The sequence below is a fragment of the Euprymna scolopes genome, chromosome 13 (genome assembly GCF_053919585.1).
Source record: "Euprymna scolopes isolate OS-2025 chromosome 13, ASM5391958v1, whole genome shotgun sequence".
Taxonomy (NCBI): domain Eukaryota; kingdom Metazoa; phylum Mollusca; class Cephalopoda; order Sepiida; family Sepiolidae; genus Euprymna; species Euprymna scolopes.
The window spans coordinates 6,338,994-6,356,369 of record NC_136494.1 but is presented as its reverse complement, the minus strand read 5'-3'; the positions used below and the strand labels follow the sequence as shown (position 1 = coordinate 6,356,369).

At 33.7% G+C, this 17,376-nt stretch overlaps 1 protein-coding gene across 50 annotated transcripts in view; it reads right to left on the bottom strand.

Moving 5' to 3' along the window:
- LOC145291925 (tensin-3-like) overlaps positions 1–17,376 on the bottom strand; it is a 1,436,242-nt gene that overhangs the window by 302,021 nt on the left and 1,116,845 nt on the right. For all 50 annotated transcript variants that reach the window (XM_080137783.1, XM_080137795.1, XM_080137791.1 and 47 more), the window contains one exon: positions 8,304–8,372. In XM_080137783.1, coding sequence (XP_079993909.1) covers positions 8,304–8,372 — 69 coding nt within the window. The remainder of the gene's footprint in view (positions 1–8,303; positions 8,373–17,376) is intronic.

Sequence of the window (17,376 nt, the reverse complement as noted above, 5' to 3'; positions counted from 1 at the left end):
ATGTGCCTTGTTTGGAGTAAAGGTGGGTAAGAATTAAAACAAAAAAAAAAAATCTGAAGTAGAACGGGCTTGCCTAAACCCATACTGTTAGTCCACAGAAGTTTAGTAGCAGTGAGGTGGTATACTTGAGCTTGTTTAATTATGGATTCAAACATTTATTTGGGGGTGAAAGTGAGTAAAAAATAAATAAATAAAAATTCAGATCATGTTAAGATGATAATAATAATAATAATAATAATAATAATAATAATAATAATCAAGTAAAAAAAGGGAGAACACTACCCACCTATATTCATTTTGTTGATTTAACTGAGTTTTGTAACAAGGAACCTGTTTTTCTAGGTTTACTTGAATAAACCTACGCAACCACAGTTTGTGAAAGCTGATTGATAAAGAAAAGCTTTTATAAGAAATCCCCACATCAATTATTATACCATAAACTATACTATAAATCTCACCTGTCTGTTTAAATGTATGTATGTATGTATGTATGTATGAATCTTTGTTTGGATAGATTAAATCGTAAACATTTGCTTTGTTTTTGCTTGAAAACGATTCCAACTTGCAAAAAAAAGAAATAAAATTCGTAAAATGTTGATGAAAAAAAAAAAAAGCAGACGGGATTTAGTTTTCTTTTTATTTACATATTTTTAACGTGAAACAATTGTTGATTAAAAAAGAACTTTTATAGCTTTTTTTTTTAATTTTATAATGCATGCGCAGAATTTTTCAAACCGGAAGCTATAAACTGGATGAATGGTTCCAACGCCCAAGCAAAACGATTTTAGTTATATATATATATATATATATATATATATATGATTATTTTTATATATACAGACACTAGTGTTTCATCTTTTCAGAATCATCAGTGCAGGAAGTCACGATTGCTGCTGGTTCTGGGATTTGAACCCAGCCAGCAAGCCATTTCTGACTCCATTAACAAAGAACATATCCTCTGGGCGACAGATGACTGCAACGCTAATTAAGTGAAATTTAACATTTATAAAATCAAATACATTAACGTTATTAAGAACAATCTATAGTGATCAAATGACCCGGAAGTTGCGATCTCGCACGAAGGCCAACTGACCGACTTTTTATTTCACAAACAGTGTTCAACTGTTAAGAACGTATTTCTTAAAGGATGGAAATAATTATAAAATATAGATTTAGAGAAAGAGAGGCAAGGGGAAGTTTTGGTTTCTGTGGGTCTTATCGATGGATGGAATGTTGGTTTTTAAGCTGATGAACTGTTTGTGTTCTTTCTGATTACAAATCGGTCATTTAGTAGAGAAATCCAGTTTTAAAATAAAACATTGTTACTTGCTTTAAACTTGAGGTGTTCATTTACTTGGAAGGGAAATGAATTTTCCTTCCAAGTAAATGAAAATATCTACAGGAACACTATGTAGGGAGTTGAGTAACAAGATGTCCATTTATATCACATTTAAACTTGTACAGATTAGTAGCTGTGAAGCAGGAAATATGGAGGGAATTCCAAAGTCTACTAGTTCATAAGAAGAAGAAGAAGAAGTTATTAAAGTAAAGGGCTTTATGGCATGTAGGAACCTCAACAGTGAAAGGGTGGAATTTCGCTGCTCGTGAGGTTAGTCAGGAGTATACATTTGGACATGGGCGGATATTATTTGAGACCATATTTATAGGAGAAACATTATATAGGGAGTTGAAAATCAAGATGTTTGTTCACATTACATTTAAACTTCTGCATGACAGGAAATCAGGAAGGAATTCCAAAGTCTAACAATTCGAAAGAAAGAAACTATCAGAATAGAAGGTTTTCTACCGTCTAAGGATCTCTATAGTGAAGAGGGGTAGGATTTTACTGCAGTGTACTCAGACAAAAAAAAGTTCACACTCTTATGATAAATGTGTGGAGTATTGAACACCTAATGCCTGCATTACAAATCATCGCAAACAAGTTTGTTCCTGAGTGCCTTATATTTCTGGCCTTTTGCCCAATCTAAGTTATTCTTAGTAAACAACCTTCATTGTTATAAATACGTGCTTATTTCGTTATCAGCAATTCTCTAGAGTTGCTACGATTTGCAGAATATAAAAATAAAACATCTTGAATGTAAAGGATTACATATTAACTTTCAACAACGTTAACGTAATATATTATTATTATTATTATTATTATTATTATTATTTTTTTTTTAGATAAGGCTTCATAATTTGTGCCTTTATTTATTTTGCAGACTGTTATCCTCATCTTTATAGTTGTTGTTCTACCACGTTTCGGCCAACTCATCCTCTGGCCTTCTTCAGATGATTAACCATGACAATAGAAGTTTCAATCCTAGCCAAAGCAGGCCAGAGGATCAGTTGGCCAAAACGTGGTGAGACAACAACAACTATGGAAGACAGTAATTACTGGGGATACAGTTACAAGTTACATTTCTATCTTGAGCCCCGATTATTGGTTTCCTGTAGAAAATATTCACAGCAAGAACTCATCTAGCATCAATTACTGTACAGAATTTTTTTCACCTTCTGTGTGTCTCATATTTAACGGAATTACCACAAACAAAATTTCTTTTCCAGAACTTGCTATCTGTGGAATACAATACCGCATGGCTGCTTTCCAACCAAGTACAACATGGTCGTTTTTAAATCCAATATTAGCAAATTCTTGTTGAGCCGACCACTTAAATAATCAAATTCTGACCTTTTGTTTGCCAAAATGTGGTGAGCCAACAATTACTATGGAAGACAGCAATTACTATGGAAGACAGCAATTACTATGGAAGAGCAATTACTATGGAAGACAGTAATTACTATGGAAGACAGTAATTACTATGGAACACAGTAATTACTAGGGATACAGTTACGAGACTCAGCATTTCTATCCTATAATGGTTAATCACCTGAAGAAGGCCAGAGGATGAGTTGGCCGAAACGTGATGAAACAAAAACAACCATAAAGATAGGGATAACAGTCTACAAATAAATAAATAAACAAATTACTCATCTCAAAGGATTCTAATAAAAAAAAATTATTTATTTATTTTGCAGACTATTATTCTCATCCAAAGGCATAGTTCTTGAGAAAAGTGCGAACAGACGAACAGACGGACAGACAAGGGTGAATTTATAATATCCACCCTCCTTTTGTCGGGGGACCAACAAACTTATTAACAATGTTGTCACAAAAACATGTTTAAAAAGTTCATCGACTCCAATATTTCAACTGATTTAGTCAAGACTAGCAGGGAGACCCGACGTCGCTCAAGATTGAATGAGGCTCAATGAATGTTCCACACCTCCAATACTTTTATTGTCATCGAAATTAGTAAAATCGCTCAGAATTCAATCAAATCGACTGATTGTCTGCTCTAATTGGGTGCACTGAAAAGAAACTTCACATGCCTCCCCATCAGGAACCTAATCCATAATACATTGTAGTCTACATTGCACTGTAGAGAACCTCCAATTTCTACTGTACACTCTTTAACCCTTATCCTTGAGTGGCCTCTTGGCCTTGATAATGTGGTGATGCCTATGTAAAAAAACAAAAAAAAAAAACAAAAAAAAAACAAAAAAAAAACCTACTGTTGATTTTATGATATTATCTGTAAATAATGGCTTTAATTAAAGTTTAAAATGCAAATGGTTTAATTGTGCTCTAAACAGAAACATTCATTTCAAACATGCTCCGGTCTTATAAAAAAAACCTACTGTTGATTTAATATGCTGGTCCCTTCTATTTGTGTGGTTATGAAACTTCTAAAATGCACTTGTGATATTAGGCTGTATAAAGATAATAACTTTGATTAAAATTACTGTTTTAATCGGATTTTTTCAATTATCGATTTGTGATGCTTATCAGATGCATTTCAATAAAAAAAAAAAACTTAAGTACACCCCCACGCACATAAAGTACATTGGTATGAAATTTCATAAAAAAACAGCCTAACCGTTTTGGAGCCCATGGGAAACGAACACACACACACACACAATGTGCCTTATATATATATATATATATGTATGTAAAATTTCTTGAAATTTGTGTAAGGTTATTCTGTTTTTAATTATTTAATAATAAAAAAAATATAAATAGATTTGTTTTTAAAAGACAATACCAGAATACTAACAAGAACATAGAACACTCATTTAACCCTTATCCTCGAGTGGCATCTTGGCCTTGATAATGTGGTGATGCCTGTGTAAAAAAAAAAAAAAAAAATTATAAAAACTGTGTTTGTCTAATGTGAGTCTTAAAGACAGGCTTAAATCTGATGACGTCATAGGAAAATTAAACCTGGCCATTTTTTTTTTTTTTACATCGGCATCACCACTTATCAAGGCCCAGAGGCCACTCAAGGATAAGGGTTAAAGAGTTTGATGTGTATAGAACAGGAAACTACAGTGGTATGGTCACATTGAAAGTTCTTAAATTAGTAGATGCAGAACAGTTGAAGTAACAGGTCCAGTTCACATGGGAAAACTTAGGAGAAAACATGAGAGGACGTGAGAGGATTGTATTTTATTTAAAAAAAAAATATGTTGTTATTATGATAAATTTTATCCGACATCTTTACAAAATGGTATTTAAATGATATAATTACGATTTTTAGTTTTTAACTTTGAAAGTAATAAGAAGCTAAAAAGTCAACAGGGCTATGCACGCGCGAGCGCGGGGGGTCTTATTTTACTCAGTGAAAATGAGAGTGATTGAATAATGAAGCCCTGGCTAGAGATAGATGAATCACGGAGTCAGTTTCTAAAAGCCGCCTAAAAGATGCCGTAAATATGATGATGATGATGATGATGATGATGATGATGATGATGCAAACATAAATATTCTAAATTTAACCATCGATTACAAAAAGATATAAAATTGAAATTAAAAATTCCATTCATTCTTATTTGATGATGCATCTAATTTAAGATCCAACAATAACAGAATAACAATGCATTGTTTATGTGTGTATATGTGTGTGTATATATTTATGTATATATGTGTGTGTGTGTATATATATGTTTATGCATATATGTGTGTGTGTGTATATGTTTATGCATATATGTGTGTGTGTGTGTATAAGTATATATATATATTTATGTATGTGTGTGTAAGTATATATATATATATATATATATTTATGTATATATATATATGAGTGTGTGTGTGCGCATGTAAGTGTATATATATAGAAAGAGAGAGAGAGAGAGAGAGAGAGAGATGTATACATACACACGTGTGTATGTATGTATACATCTATATTATTATACGTGATGTATATATATATATATGTGTGTGTGTGTGTGTGTGTTAATCCACTAATTAAGAGTTTCTAATACACACACTCATCATGTGGAAATGTTTTTTTTAAAAAAAGATACTCGTTCTATTCAACAGAAGCAAAACCTTTCATTGCAAATATGTCAAGAATTTGGACTCTACAACGTGGAGGTGTAGATATTTGCAAATGTATCATTCAAGTTTTTTTTTTTAGGTTTATTTAGACAAGTATGCATCACAAGTTTGCAGAAAAAAAACAAACTTATCGGAGTTCTTGATCAGACGTCAAACCTAATATTACTTATTTTTTTAAAATTAACTCATATGCTCGATTGGTTTTCGGGTGCTAATAAGCAGTGAGTGATAAATAAATATATATAAATACTATATATTAACTGGGGATGCTGGGGATACCCGGGTTTCATCTATTTGGTCATCGTTCTGGATTTAAAAGAAAATCCGGTTCATTTACATTCAAGAAAGATTCATCAGCCTCTTTTTTTTTTTTTTTTTTTTTAATCTCTCCCCAACAAATAATGTATAATATATATATATATATATATATATATATATATATATATATATATATATATATATATATTAATAATTATTTTTATGCCTACAGACACTAGTGTTTGATGTTTTCGCAATCATCAGTGTAGGACGTGAGAGGTTCGTACCCAACGACAAAGTCACCTTTCCCTCCATTTGATAAAACGTTACTGCCAGGCCAACATCAATTCCCACTAGAATTAAGGGAAATTAAACACCTATAAATGCAAAATACAGGCACAGCAATAAGGCAATAAAGAGTGTTCTAACGAGCAGAAGTTGTGGACATTGCATAACACTAGATTTTTTTTATTATTATTTCCCAGACAGTGCTCAACTTTAATAATATTAAACGCTTGTAATGATAACTATTAATAATGATGTAATTTTATATGCTAACATATCACAGTTGTTAAGTTGTTAAGATTAAGGTTTAAAATATTATTTTATTTATTATTTTTATTTATTTTATCATATATGAGGTGCCTTCAATAAGTTTCCAGACTTTTTTTACACAGGCATTTAAAATTGTCGTAGACTCTTGAAAATTCAGTATGTTATTGCTATACATCTTATCATTTCAGATTCAAATGAACAGCTACAGCAGGAATTGGAATACACTCTACTAAAGCCTGATTGTCACAGCTGGTGAATTTCAAAAATGCAATTTGGGCGTGAAGTCTCTTTAGAAGAATGATATGCAATAATATTTTGTTTTAAACTTGGAAAAAATGCCACAGAAACGTATGGAATGCTTCAGACTGCTTTTGGGCCATCTTGCATGAATCATGCATCAGTTTGTGAGTGACATAAGATATTCAAGAAAGTCTGTGAGGGATGATGAGAGGTTTGGGTGGAGTAAGGAAGTCAGAACACCAGAGTTGATTGGCCAAATAAAGAATTTCATGGATAAGGACTGTTGTGTGCCTATAGAGATAATAAGTGCACAGTTTGATGTCAGTGTGGGAACTGTACGCACGATTATTCGTGAGGAATTGAAGATGCAGAAGATTTGCTTGAAGTTTGTTCCAAAGGTGCTCAGAGAAAATCACAAACTATTTGACGAAGATGGGCATCAAGATGGTTCCTCACCCTCCCTATAGTCCAGCCCTTGCTCCCTGTGACTTTTGGTTATTCCCTAAGCTCAAGGAAAAATTTAGAGGCTGTCGTTATGAGACAATTGAGGAGATGAAAAAGGTCATTGACATGATCACACAAAAGAACTTCCATGAGTTTTTTTCAGAAGATGTTAGAACTATACAACAAGTGCATTGCAGCCAGAGGAGATTACTTCAAAGGGAACTAGAGTTTCATGCTTGTACTATCAATAAAAGTGCCCGTACGAAAAAAGTCTGGAAACTTATTGAAGGCACCTCGTATGTTATATTATTTTTTTAAATTTATTACTGGAATAGTAACTGGATTGTGTCTACATATTGGGATTGGGCAAGTTATGATAATTATACATTTTATTATGATCGATTTTTGCAATTTAATCAATGATACTTTTCATGCAAATCATCATCGGTGATGTTCCCTGGAGTCTGAGTGACAAAAAGTCTACCTAGATTTCTAGTACATTTCACTTTCTGTAATAACTGCCATTTGCTATACGTTTCTTTCTGAAAACGAACGTTGACATTTTTTTTTTTTTTTTTTGGCATTTAGGCGGCAATAAGTTTCCCCAGGATTCAAACACTCATCACTATGCCTTCTCAAACTGTTTGCTTTCATTCTCCTTGGTCTTTCCATCCTCTTCAACCCTTCATAACCAATTTTCGTAGAGCCATTATTATTATTATTATTATTATTATTATTATTATTATTATTATTCCTTGAAGATGGATAATGATATCACTGCAAGGGCTCTGACAAATGAAAGTAATATAATAAAAACACTAAATTGAAATTTTCTTTATTTCATTGGGGGAAAAAACGGTTAATACAAGAAATAAAAAAAAAAGGAAAAAATGATTAAAGTTCATTGTTGATCTTACTAAACAAAACATGTACGAAAGAGAGTTTGATGGTTATATATATATATATTATTCTACAAAAATATCATGGCTACACATTCAAAACATGCTTGAATCTAAGCTTTAATAAGCTCAATATCCTTGAACTGATAAGCCAGATCTTTATAGTTTCATATTATGGAATCTTGTCACCTGAAGATGCTTTTTAAGACTGAAACAGTAAATTTATTGTAGCGACTTATGGTAATTTTATTGAATAAATAATATCTTGCTCTTTTTAATAAAATAATATCTTGCTCTTTTTAATCGAGCACTATCAACAACTGCGTTTAACTTTTGGATATCTTTAACCTGAAATATATGTACAAAAATAAATAGACAGGTTACAGTCAAAGACGTCTTGAAGTGGATACCAAAAATAATTATTCCAATGGCAAAACATGCAAAAAAAAAAAAAAAAAAAAAAAAAACGCGAAAAACAAATAGAAGATTATAATCTTATAACTTACCTTTCACAAGTCCTTCAGCATCTCGGCTGAAAACGAATTCTACTTTTCCGTTGTCAGGGAATCGTGGATCTATAAATGTAGAGTGGAGAAAAGGAATTCTTTTAAAATTGTATAGTTCCGAAAGTTGCAGTTGTTGAGTAAAAAAAAAAAAAAAAAAAGAAAGAAAAAAAAAAAGAAGGTTCAAAACAGTCAATAAAGTTGTATTTTTGTATCTGGGTGATTTAAGCGTTTCAGTCCTTTTTATTTTATTTATTATTTTTTCATTTATTTATTTATTTATTTTTTTGTACTGCCAGAGTCAGAAGAAAATTGAAAACCGGTTGGTTTTGAAGACCAACACAGGAATAGCAGAAATAAACTTAAAAAAATAAAATAAAAAATGGAGGAAAGGAAAACAAAGTTTAGAAACACCACCGACTAGATAATAGTTGTATTTGAAGTGAGCGCTTACTTGCTTAACTTCTCTCTTTATCTGAGGTTACACAGATTTCTTTTTTTCTTTTTTTTTTGTGGCACCACAGAGAAGATGGTACCGGTGGGTGGATCAACAGTGGGGCGGCAGTGTAAAGCAGGGTGGGGGTATCGGAGAGAAGGTGAACTAGTTTCAGTCCAAATGATGGTCGCTACTGCTGATATTATTTGGTAGGAAAACTTTCAGGGTGGGGGTGGGGCGGGTGAACGTTTGTGGGTGGAGATGTTCTTTAGAAGCTGGTAAAACCTTATCACTATAGAGATAGGTCAAACATCGGCAGAGATGGAACAGGGATGCAGGTATGGGAGGGGGAGAAGGAAGAAGAGGGTTAGGGCGGATGTGGTGGGAGGTTGGATGGAGTGGGGGAGGGACCTGCAGGATAATGGTAGAGGGTGGCTGCAAGGTAGAACAGCTGCGTGCAGAAATCTGAACTCTTCACAGGAAACCTGTTGGTTATGTGCAAAAGTTAGAGGGGGAGAACCGGGTTCTTACGTGATTTAGAGCGATGGGTTTTTTTTTTCGGCTGCGGAGTTTCTGAAAGAAACGGCCCTCGAAGAATCTACGCTTACATCACCTCTCTGATTAAGGATCTTCAGATTTAAGAGGAGGCCCTCAAGGTGATAAGCGAATCCTCACCCCCCCTTTTTTTTCTGAGGAAGAGAAGTCGGGAGGGGGGTTGCAATTGAAAGTTACCAGAATATATGTGACGGATGTTGCAAAATAATGTGTGTTTTTAAGCTAGGTGTTTATGGAAGATATATATATATATATATATATATATATATATATATATATATATATATATATATATATATATATATATATATACTAGCATTTCAGCCCGGCGTTGCCCGGGGGTTTGGAGGTATATGCTGAGCAAAAAAAAAAAAGAGTAAATTTTTTTTTTAATTTGACCCCTATTATGACCCCTTAAAATTTATAGTTTCGGGCTCAAATCACTTTATTAAGTTAGATCCAGGTTCAAGGAACCTATATCTAAAATTTCAAGTGTCTAGACCCAAAATTGTCGGAGGAGTTTGGTAGAGTTCTTAAAGGTCAAATCGTTGAAATTTGACCCCTTAACAGCCAAATTTCTGGCTGACACCCGTCACATCGATTTTCCCAAATCTCAGTACCCGGTATTTCAAATTTCGAGTCTATAGACTAAAAATTGACAGAGTTATTGCGTAGGGAAATGTACACAGACAAACAGACACACAGACAGACAGACAGACACGTTCACTTTTATAGATATGTGTGTGTGTGTGTGTGTGTGTGTGTGTGTGTGTGTGTGTGTGTGTGTGGTTTTTACAATTATATTTCACCCTTTATTAAAACCAATCCTTTAATTTATAAATCTCAAGGTAATTACAGAGCATATAACAAATAAATGACGAAAGTTTATTTTCCAAATTTTATGACGTTGACCATCTTACAATTTATTCCTTTAAGTTTACATTCACCATGAATCTTAAGGGCAGAATAAATTAATTGATTAATATAATAATTAAATGAATGATTTTGCGCTACGAAACATACTTAAGGAATCAAACGATAAAATGGTCAACATTTTGAAATTTGGAATGTAGACTTTTGTCATTTATTTGCTTTATATATATATATATATATATATATATATATATATGTATATGTATATATATATATATCATTATTAATAATATATATTATAATTATTAATATATATTTAAATATGTATGAATAAAAAATCAATACGAAAAATATATAAATGTTTATATCTTTTCTGTATTTATTCCCTGTGTGTTGACGTGTAGGAATACAAAAAGTTTTTTGAAGTGAGGAAGATTGAAGGATCGGTCGAAAATATGTGCTTTTGAAGGAAACATTCTTGTTTTTTCTTTCAAAATAATTTTTGTATTCCTACACGTCAACACACAGGAAATAAATACAGAAAAGATATAAACATTTATATATTTTTCGTATTGATTTTTTATTCATACATATTTAAATATATTAAAAAGGAATACACGTGGATACAACATGCAATATATAAATAAATATATATATATATATATATATATATATATATATATATATATATATAATTATTTTTATATCTACAAACACTATTGTTTCATGCTTTCGCAATCATCAGTGCTGGAAATGATAATTATCGCTAGTCGAGGATTTCAAATCTAGATACAAAGTCACTTTTGAATATATCTATCTATCTATCCATACTCCTATAAATTTGAAATTCTTTTGTGTGTATTGATATTCATAATGAAATCCCTCTTTTCTATTTATTTAAAAAGAAAATACAATTTTCTTATATATGGATCATGCAATTGCATTCATCTGCAAAATATCTAGCTAATTTGCATATTCTTTTAAACATTCATTTTAATTATTTCCCTATTAGTTTTTTTCGGTTTTCTTATGGGATGATCATCTTTAGTTAATTATTACGTGTAATTATATTCATGTAGATATTCTACATGATTTATACTTGCATAATATTTGCGTAAAAAGTTTATAGTAAACACAAAATTGTTTCCATATATATTTATGTATACATATATATTTTTGTTTAATCTATCTATATATCTATCTATATATCTATAAAAGTGAACGTGTCTGTCTGTCTGTGTACATTTTCCTTCGCAATAACTCTGTTAATTTTCAGTCTACAGACTTGAAATTTGATATACAGAGTACTGAGATTTGGGAAAATCTATGTGATCGGGTTTTGGCCAGAAATTTGGCTGTTAAGGGGTCAGAGTTCAACGATTTGACCTTTGAGAACTCTACCAAACTCCTCCGACAGTTTTCGGTCTAAACACTTGAAATTTTAGATATAGGTTCCTTGGACATGAATCTAACTTAATAACTAATTTGAGCCCAAAAGAATAAATTTTAAGGGGACATAATAGGGGTAAAAGTTTAAAAAATTGACCCTTTTTTTTTTTCTCAGCATACATCTCCAAACACCCGGGCAACGCCGGGCACCCATGCTAGTATATATATATATATATATATATATATATATATATATATATAAATAAAATGAACATGTGACAGCAAGAGACTTTTTTTTTTAAATGATACCGAAAATAACAGTGATAAAAACAGAAAAAAACAGATATTTTTTTACAAAGGAGTCACCATTTATCAGTGCCTAGAGGCCACTGGAGGATAAAAGTTAAATAATATACAGTAGTCAATAGGAAAATATCGCAATCTTTAGTAGTGGAAACTTGGTAAATTGGATTACTTAAGGGGACGACTCATCAAGAACTTGTTCACATTGGACTTGAAGACTACCAAATTGTAATCAGTTGGAAAGCAGGAAAACAGAAGAGAGTTCCACAGGCGTGCAGTTCCAAGAAAGAAGCTTTGTTCGTGAAATCTATATGTGATTTATTTGGTTTATTTGTCCATTTGCGACGTAACGGCCACTTTACACAATGACATGGACGATCACAAGCTGCGCAGCAAATGCAGAGAAACATGAGTTCATGCGTGTCTCAGAAGAGGAACAGAATCGAGGCTTGAGTACTTTTATTTCAAACTACGTATTACAAGCTAAGTGAGAATTAAATATATCACACTTGTTGCATCTATCCAGTGTTGTCCGGGAGCTTTTCTTTTATTTTGATTTTTGTTTGGTGCATTGCCCTCCACTCCATAGAACAATTTCTTGTACGTTTGGTCAGGTTGATTTTTTGTTTGATGGCATTTCAACCATTTTCAGGTTATTTGATGCGGAATCAAGTAATTTTGGTAAAAGTTTTTAGGCTTCAAATATTTATTTATAGTGTTTGGTTTCATTGCTTTGTTGAGGAAAATTGTTCTTGTTTTTCACTTTGCAGAACATGATTGAGTTTTATAAAAGAAAAAGAAAATACAATAACATCAATGTTTGGTGCAATTTAAGCCAGGAAGCCAGTATCTTGAGACTGGCTAATCTGATAGCACCATCTCTTGTAACTCTACAGAGTGGAACAATAAAATTCTTGCCATTTTTTCCGTTTGATAAAAACTGTTTTTTTTTTGTTTTGTTTTTTTTTGCAAACCATCTACTAGTTAGCCAGTTGTGTACAAATCCCAAGAGCAATAGGAGCCTTCTATCATGTCTGAAAGTGACACAATGTTCAACGAGCGAGATCAGAGATGCATCACTGTTCAACTCATGCTCTCTACCGATCTAAGTTATGACAACAGGACCATTGCCAGCACCCTCAAAATGCAAATCCGGATGTTTGAGGACACAGCTCAAAGAAGTTTCTGGCCACAGTTATGGTCTTTGGTGTGGTTTCAAAGGAGGGCCACATTATTCCAGCTCACATCTTCAAAGTCGGCTTGAAAGTCAACACCAAAGTGTACCTGGATGTGCTGAAGAGTGTGGTGATCCATTGGCGTAATCAGGTGGCTGCTGGGTTGGGTGTGGCAGCAGGACTTGACACCAGCCCACAAGTCCAAAGAGACCCAGGCTTGGCTTCAAGAGTGATATGACTTTGTACCCTTCTCTCACTGCACCACCTCGATCTAAACCCGCTGGACTATTTCGTTTGGTCAAACGTCGAGAACATCACAAACATGACCTCCCACAACACTAAAGTCAGCTTGATTGCCGCCATCTGCTGGCGCTTGTGGAAAGGCATGCTCCCAGTTCCAGATCCATATTGAGGTGGTGATTGAGGCTGAAGGCGGCTACATCGAATAGATGTCAGCTCTACTACATAATCAAGTTACCTGAATTGATTTTTTTCAATAAAAGTTTTAAAGCTATAATGTTTTGTTTTTTTTGTAAAGGTGACAAATTTATTGTTTTGCCCTGTATTTTCAAATCCCAGATGTGGTAACAATACCCAATGCATGAGAAAATGGTGACTTTATAGATGCATAGGATACTTTCTGGTTGAAGTAATTTTGTAGCATGGTAGAGGGTCCTCAACAATGAAGGGGTGGGAGTTTGTTACTTGTTGGGTTAGTCAGGAGTATGTTCTTTTTCTGTTAAAGTTTAAAAGTAAAAAACACTTCACCACACCTAGGCAACACCGGATAGGTTCAGTTAGTCTAAATTCAACAGACTGACTGAAAAATTCTAGATTCTGGCTAAGATGAATAAATTTATTCCAAAAATATCCTGATCTTATAAAAAATATTTGACTAGAAGTATTTTCTACTTTTATGCACAAATAAATTAAAAACTTTGGTTTGGGATGATGTTGAATGTTTATGTGGATTTTGTGGGACAATAAAATTATTATTAGTCGCTGAAAAACAGACGTGCAAATATCATTTCTGAAAATAGGTTCGGTTATCTTAAGAAAAACGTGTTTTATAGAAAAGTATTAATTTCAAATAAATCAGATGTTTTGGGGGATTATATTAAGAGAAACTAAAGAGAATGAAATCTTTGAAGTTGGTCATTTCGCATTATCGTTGCAAAGTACTAATCTACACGTTTATTGGATAGGCTCAGACGGAAATCAAGAAAAATGTTTAGCTTTTTTGCAGATTTCTTCAGGATAAGAAAAAAAAAGAACCATATGAGCTTACAAATATATATATATTTGTAAGATCATATGGTTCTTCTAAAAAAACAAAAAAAACACCCACCCAATCTCCAAGGTGGAGACGCTAACCTTAATATCGTTTAAAAAAAAAAAAAAAATCAACAAAATCTACGTAAATATATAAACGATAAAAACTAAACAGTAAATCGTCTATGGCACCATAGCATAATGAATTAAGACGCTGGGCTGAAATACATAAGGTCCAGGGTTCGAGTCCTAATAACAGTCAAGCTACACTGAAGAGGGTAGGGCCCTGAAACATGCATGTATGTAGATTACTGTTTTTAAAAAATAAATAAATAAAATATTATGTATATATATATATATATATAGTCATCCACATACAATACTGTTTTGCTGTATCACAGCTCATCAGTGCGGCTAGATAGGCAACTACCTCAATATATATATATATATATATATATATATATATATGATGATTGCAACGTCTTGTCAGACGAGTACCACTCCCTCAGACATTTAAAATCGATGAGCCCAAATGCCTGAGGGAGTATCTATACAAAGATGATGTTACAGAGTCTTAGCTTTGTACGACAGCTAAGTCTCTCACTCGGTTCAAAATGTTGAGATCCAGCAACAAGCAAGAGCAAGATAGCGAGCAACAAATTAAACTGGAGACGAGCTTAATGCGGGTACTGGTCTCCCGCATTATGGTTTTTTAAATCAGAGATTTGCTTCTCCTAGAAAGGTTGCCTTCACCACGGCTTACGGGAGCCCTCTCCACCCCAATACACATATATACACACACACACAAATATACACGGTGCTAGTTGGCCATTGACCCAGAAAAAGGGTTCATTCGCCCTTTGGAAGGTCTTGTTTTTAATCCTTCAGAGAGACTAGCCGCCCTCCTCCCCAAACAAGTCTAGTGGGGGAACCAGTTTAGTCACCGGTGACCCAACCATGAGGCAAGTAGTACTGGGTTACATGGTACCAGTAGCATATGACATGACCTGACATGATATATATATATATATATATACACACACACACACACACACTAACAGGCTGTCTGGCCTTACTCGCTTGTAAAATATGCATACATATTATATTTTAATTTATTCAGAAACTGAGACATGTGCATGCGAATATTATGCTTTTTGTTTTCTAAACCTTTTCTTATAAGCAAAAAAAAGAAAAAAATATTTGAGCTGAGATCGAAACCAAAACCTAAAGTGAGTACGATAACTATTAGACCAGCATGACACATTCTTTAAAAAGTGTTTTCAAACTACTCATTGTTTACATAAGGAATCTGTAATTTAATCTATTAACGCATACGCATTTGTGAAACAGAAAACAGATAAAAAAAAACGATCATTCCCACATATCAATTTTTCAATTCTGACCGCTTAGCAGCCGTTTTTTTCCAGAGGAAAATGGATTAAAAAGTTTTTCACATGTCCGAATATCCTATATACCAAATTTCAAGACTGTGGATAAAAAATTTGTTGAGTATATAGGTTGAGAAGTGTCCTCACACACATTCTCACTAATATAAGTCATTTCAAATTTCAAGATGTTGACAATCTTACCTTTTATTTATTTAAGTACAGTGAGATACACAATTCTTGACAGCACCTGTTTCATAGAATCATTCATCTAATTATTATGCCAATTTTTGAATTTATTCCGCCCATAACTTATCAAAATAAAACAGAGAACTTATCAACTTTAAAAGAAAATAAAGGTTCTGTCAAGAATTGTGTATGTAATCATACTTAAAGAAATAAAAGGTAAGATGATCAATATTTTGAAATTTGGAATATAGACTTATATCATTTTTTTTTTCATTTTTTTTTTATTACATTTTCACCCCAAACAAGGCACATTGCCACTTTGGTGTAGGGGGCTACTGTCAGGGGAAACATCTACTGGGGTACTATGTAGGGATTTGGGCAGCGAGATGTTGGTTCACGTTGCACTTGAACTTATGCATGTCAGTACAGTTGGGGAAGCAGTGACCTGGAATGGAATTCCAAAGTCTAGCAGTTCTGGGGAAGAAACTACTGGAGTAGAAAGATCTTTTACATCTAGGGATCTCTACAGTGTGGGGGTGGGATTTTGCAGCTTGTCGGGTCTGTTGAGGGTGTTTACATCGTGGGGGCACAAGTGCTTGCAGTTCATCAGAGCATTCACCATTATAATACTTGTAGAACAGGCAGAGGGATGCAACATTTCGACGATGGGACAGAGGCTGAAGCTTAGATGCCAGTTTAGGGCCTATCAGATTTGCGACTCTCTTTTGAACCTTGTCAAGGAGCGAGAGACTAGTAGCCGATGCACGAGCCCAAATATGACAGCAATACTCCATACATGGGCGAATAGTGGCCTTGTAGAGGTACAGGATACTTTCGGGTGTTAGAAGTTTTCTAGCACGGTAGAGAGAGACCACCTTCCTTGCAGCGGCCCTGGCAATGCTCTCGATGTAATTGTTCCAGCTCATGTTTCCTGTGAACGTTAGGCCAAGGAGCTTGAGAGACGTACTCTCAGATAAAGAGTCGTTGGCCATTGATATAGGTGGTAGAGAAGGTTTCTTGTAATTATTGAATGAAACCAGTTTTGTCTTGGCGGCATTGAACGTGACCATCCATTTTTGTCCCCATTCCACTACTGATTGGAGGTCATCCTCTAGTGTTTCTGCCATTACTTTAGATATATGTTCATTTGTTTTCCTGTCGTGCCTACTATAGAGTGTGGTGTCATCAGCATATATACCCATCTCAGAGGCAATTTTGTCGGGGAGGTCATTTATGAATATCAGGAACAGCAGAGGTCCAAGGATAATACCCATCTCAGAGGCAATTTTGTCGGGGAGGTCATTTATGAATATCAGGAACAGCAGAGGTCCAAGGATAGATCCCTGGGGCACTCCTGCATTTATATCATATTGTTTAGATGTACGACCGTCGAGGACAACCTGGATTTTTCTCTTATCTAAGAAGGATTTAATTATGTTAAGTATTCTACCAGTGATACCATATGATCTAATCTTCCTGAGGAGACCCTCATGCCATAC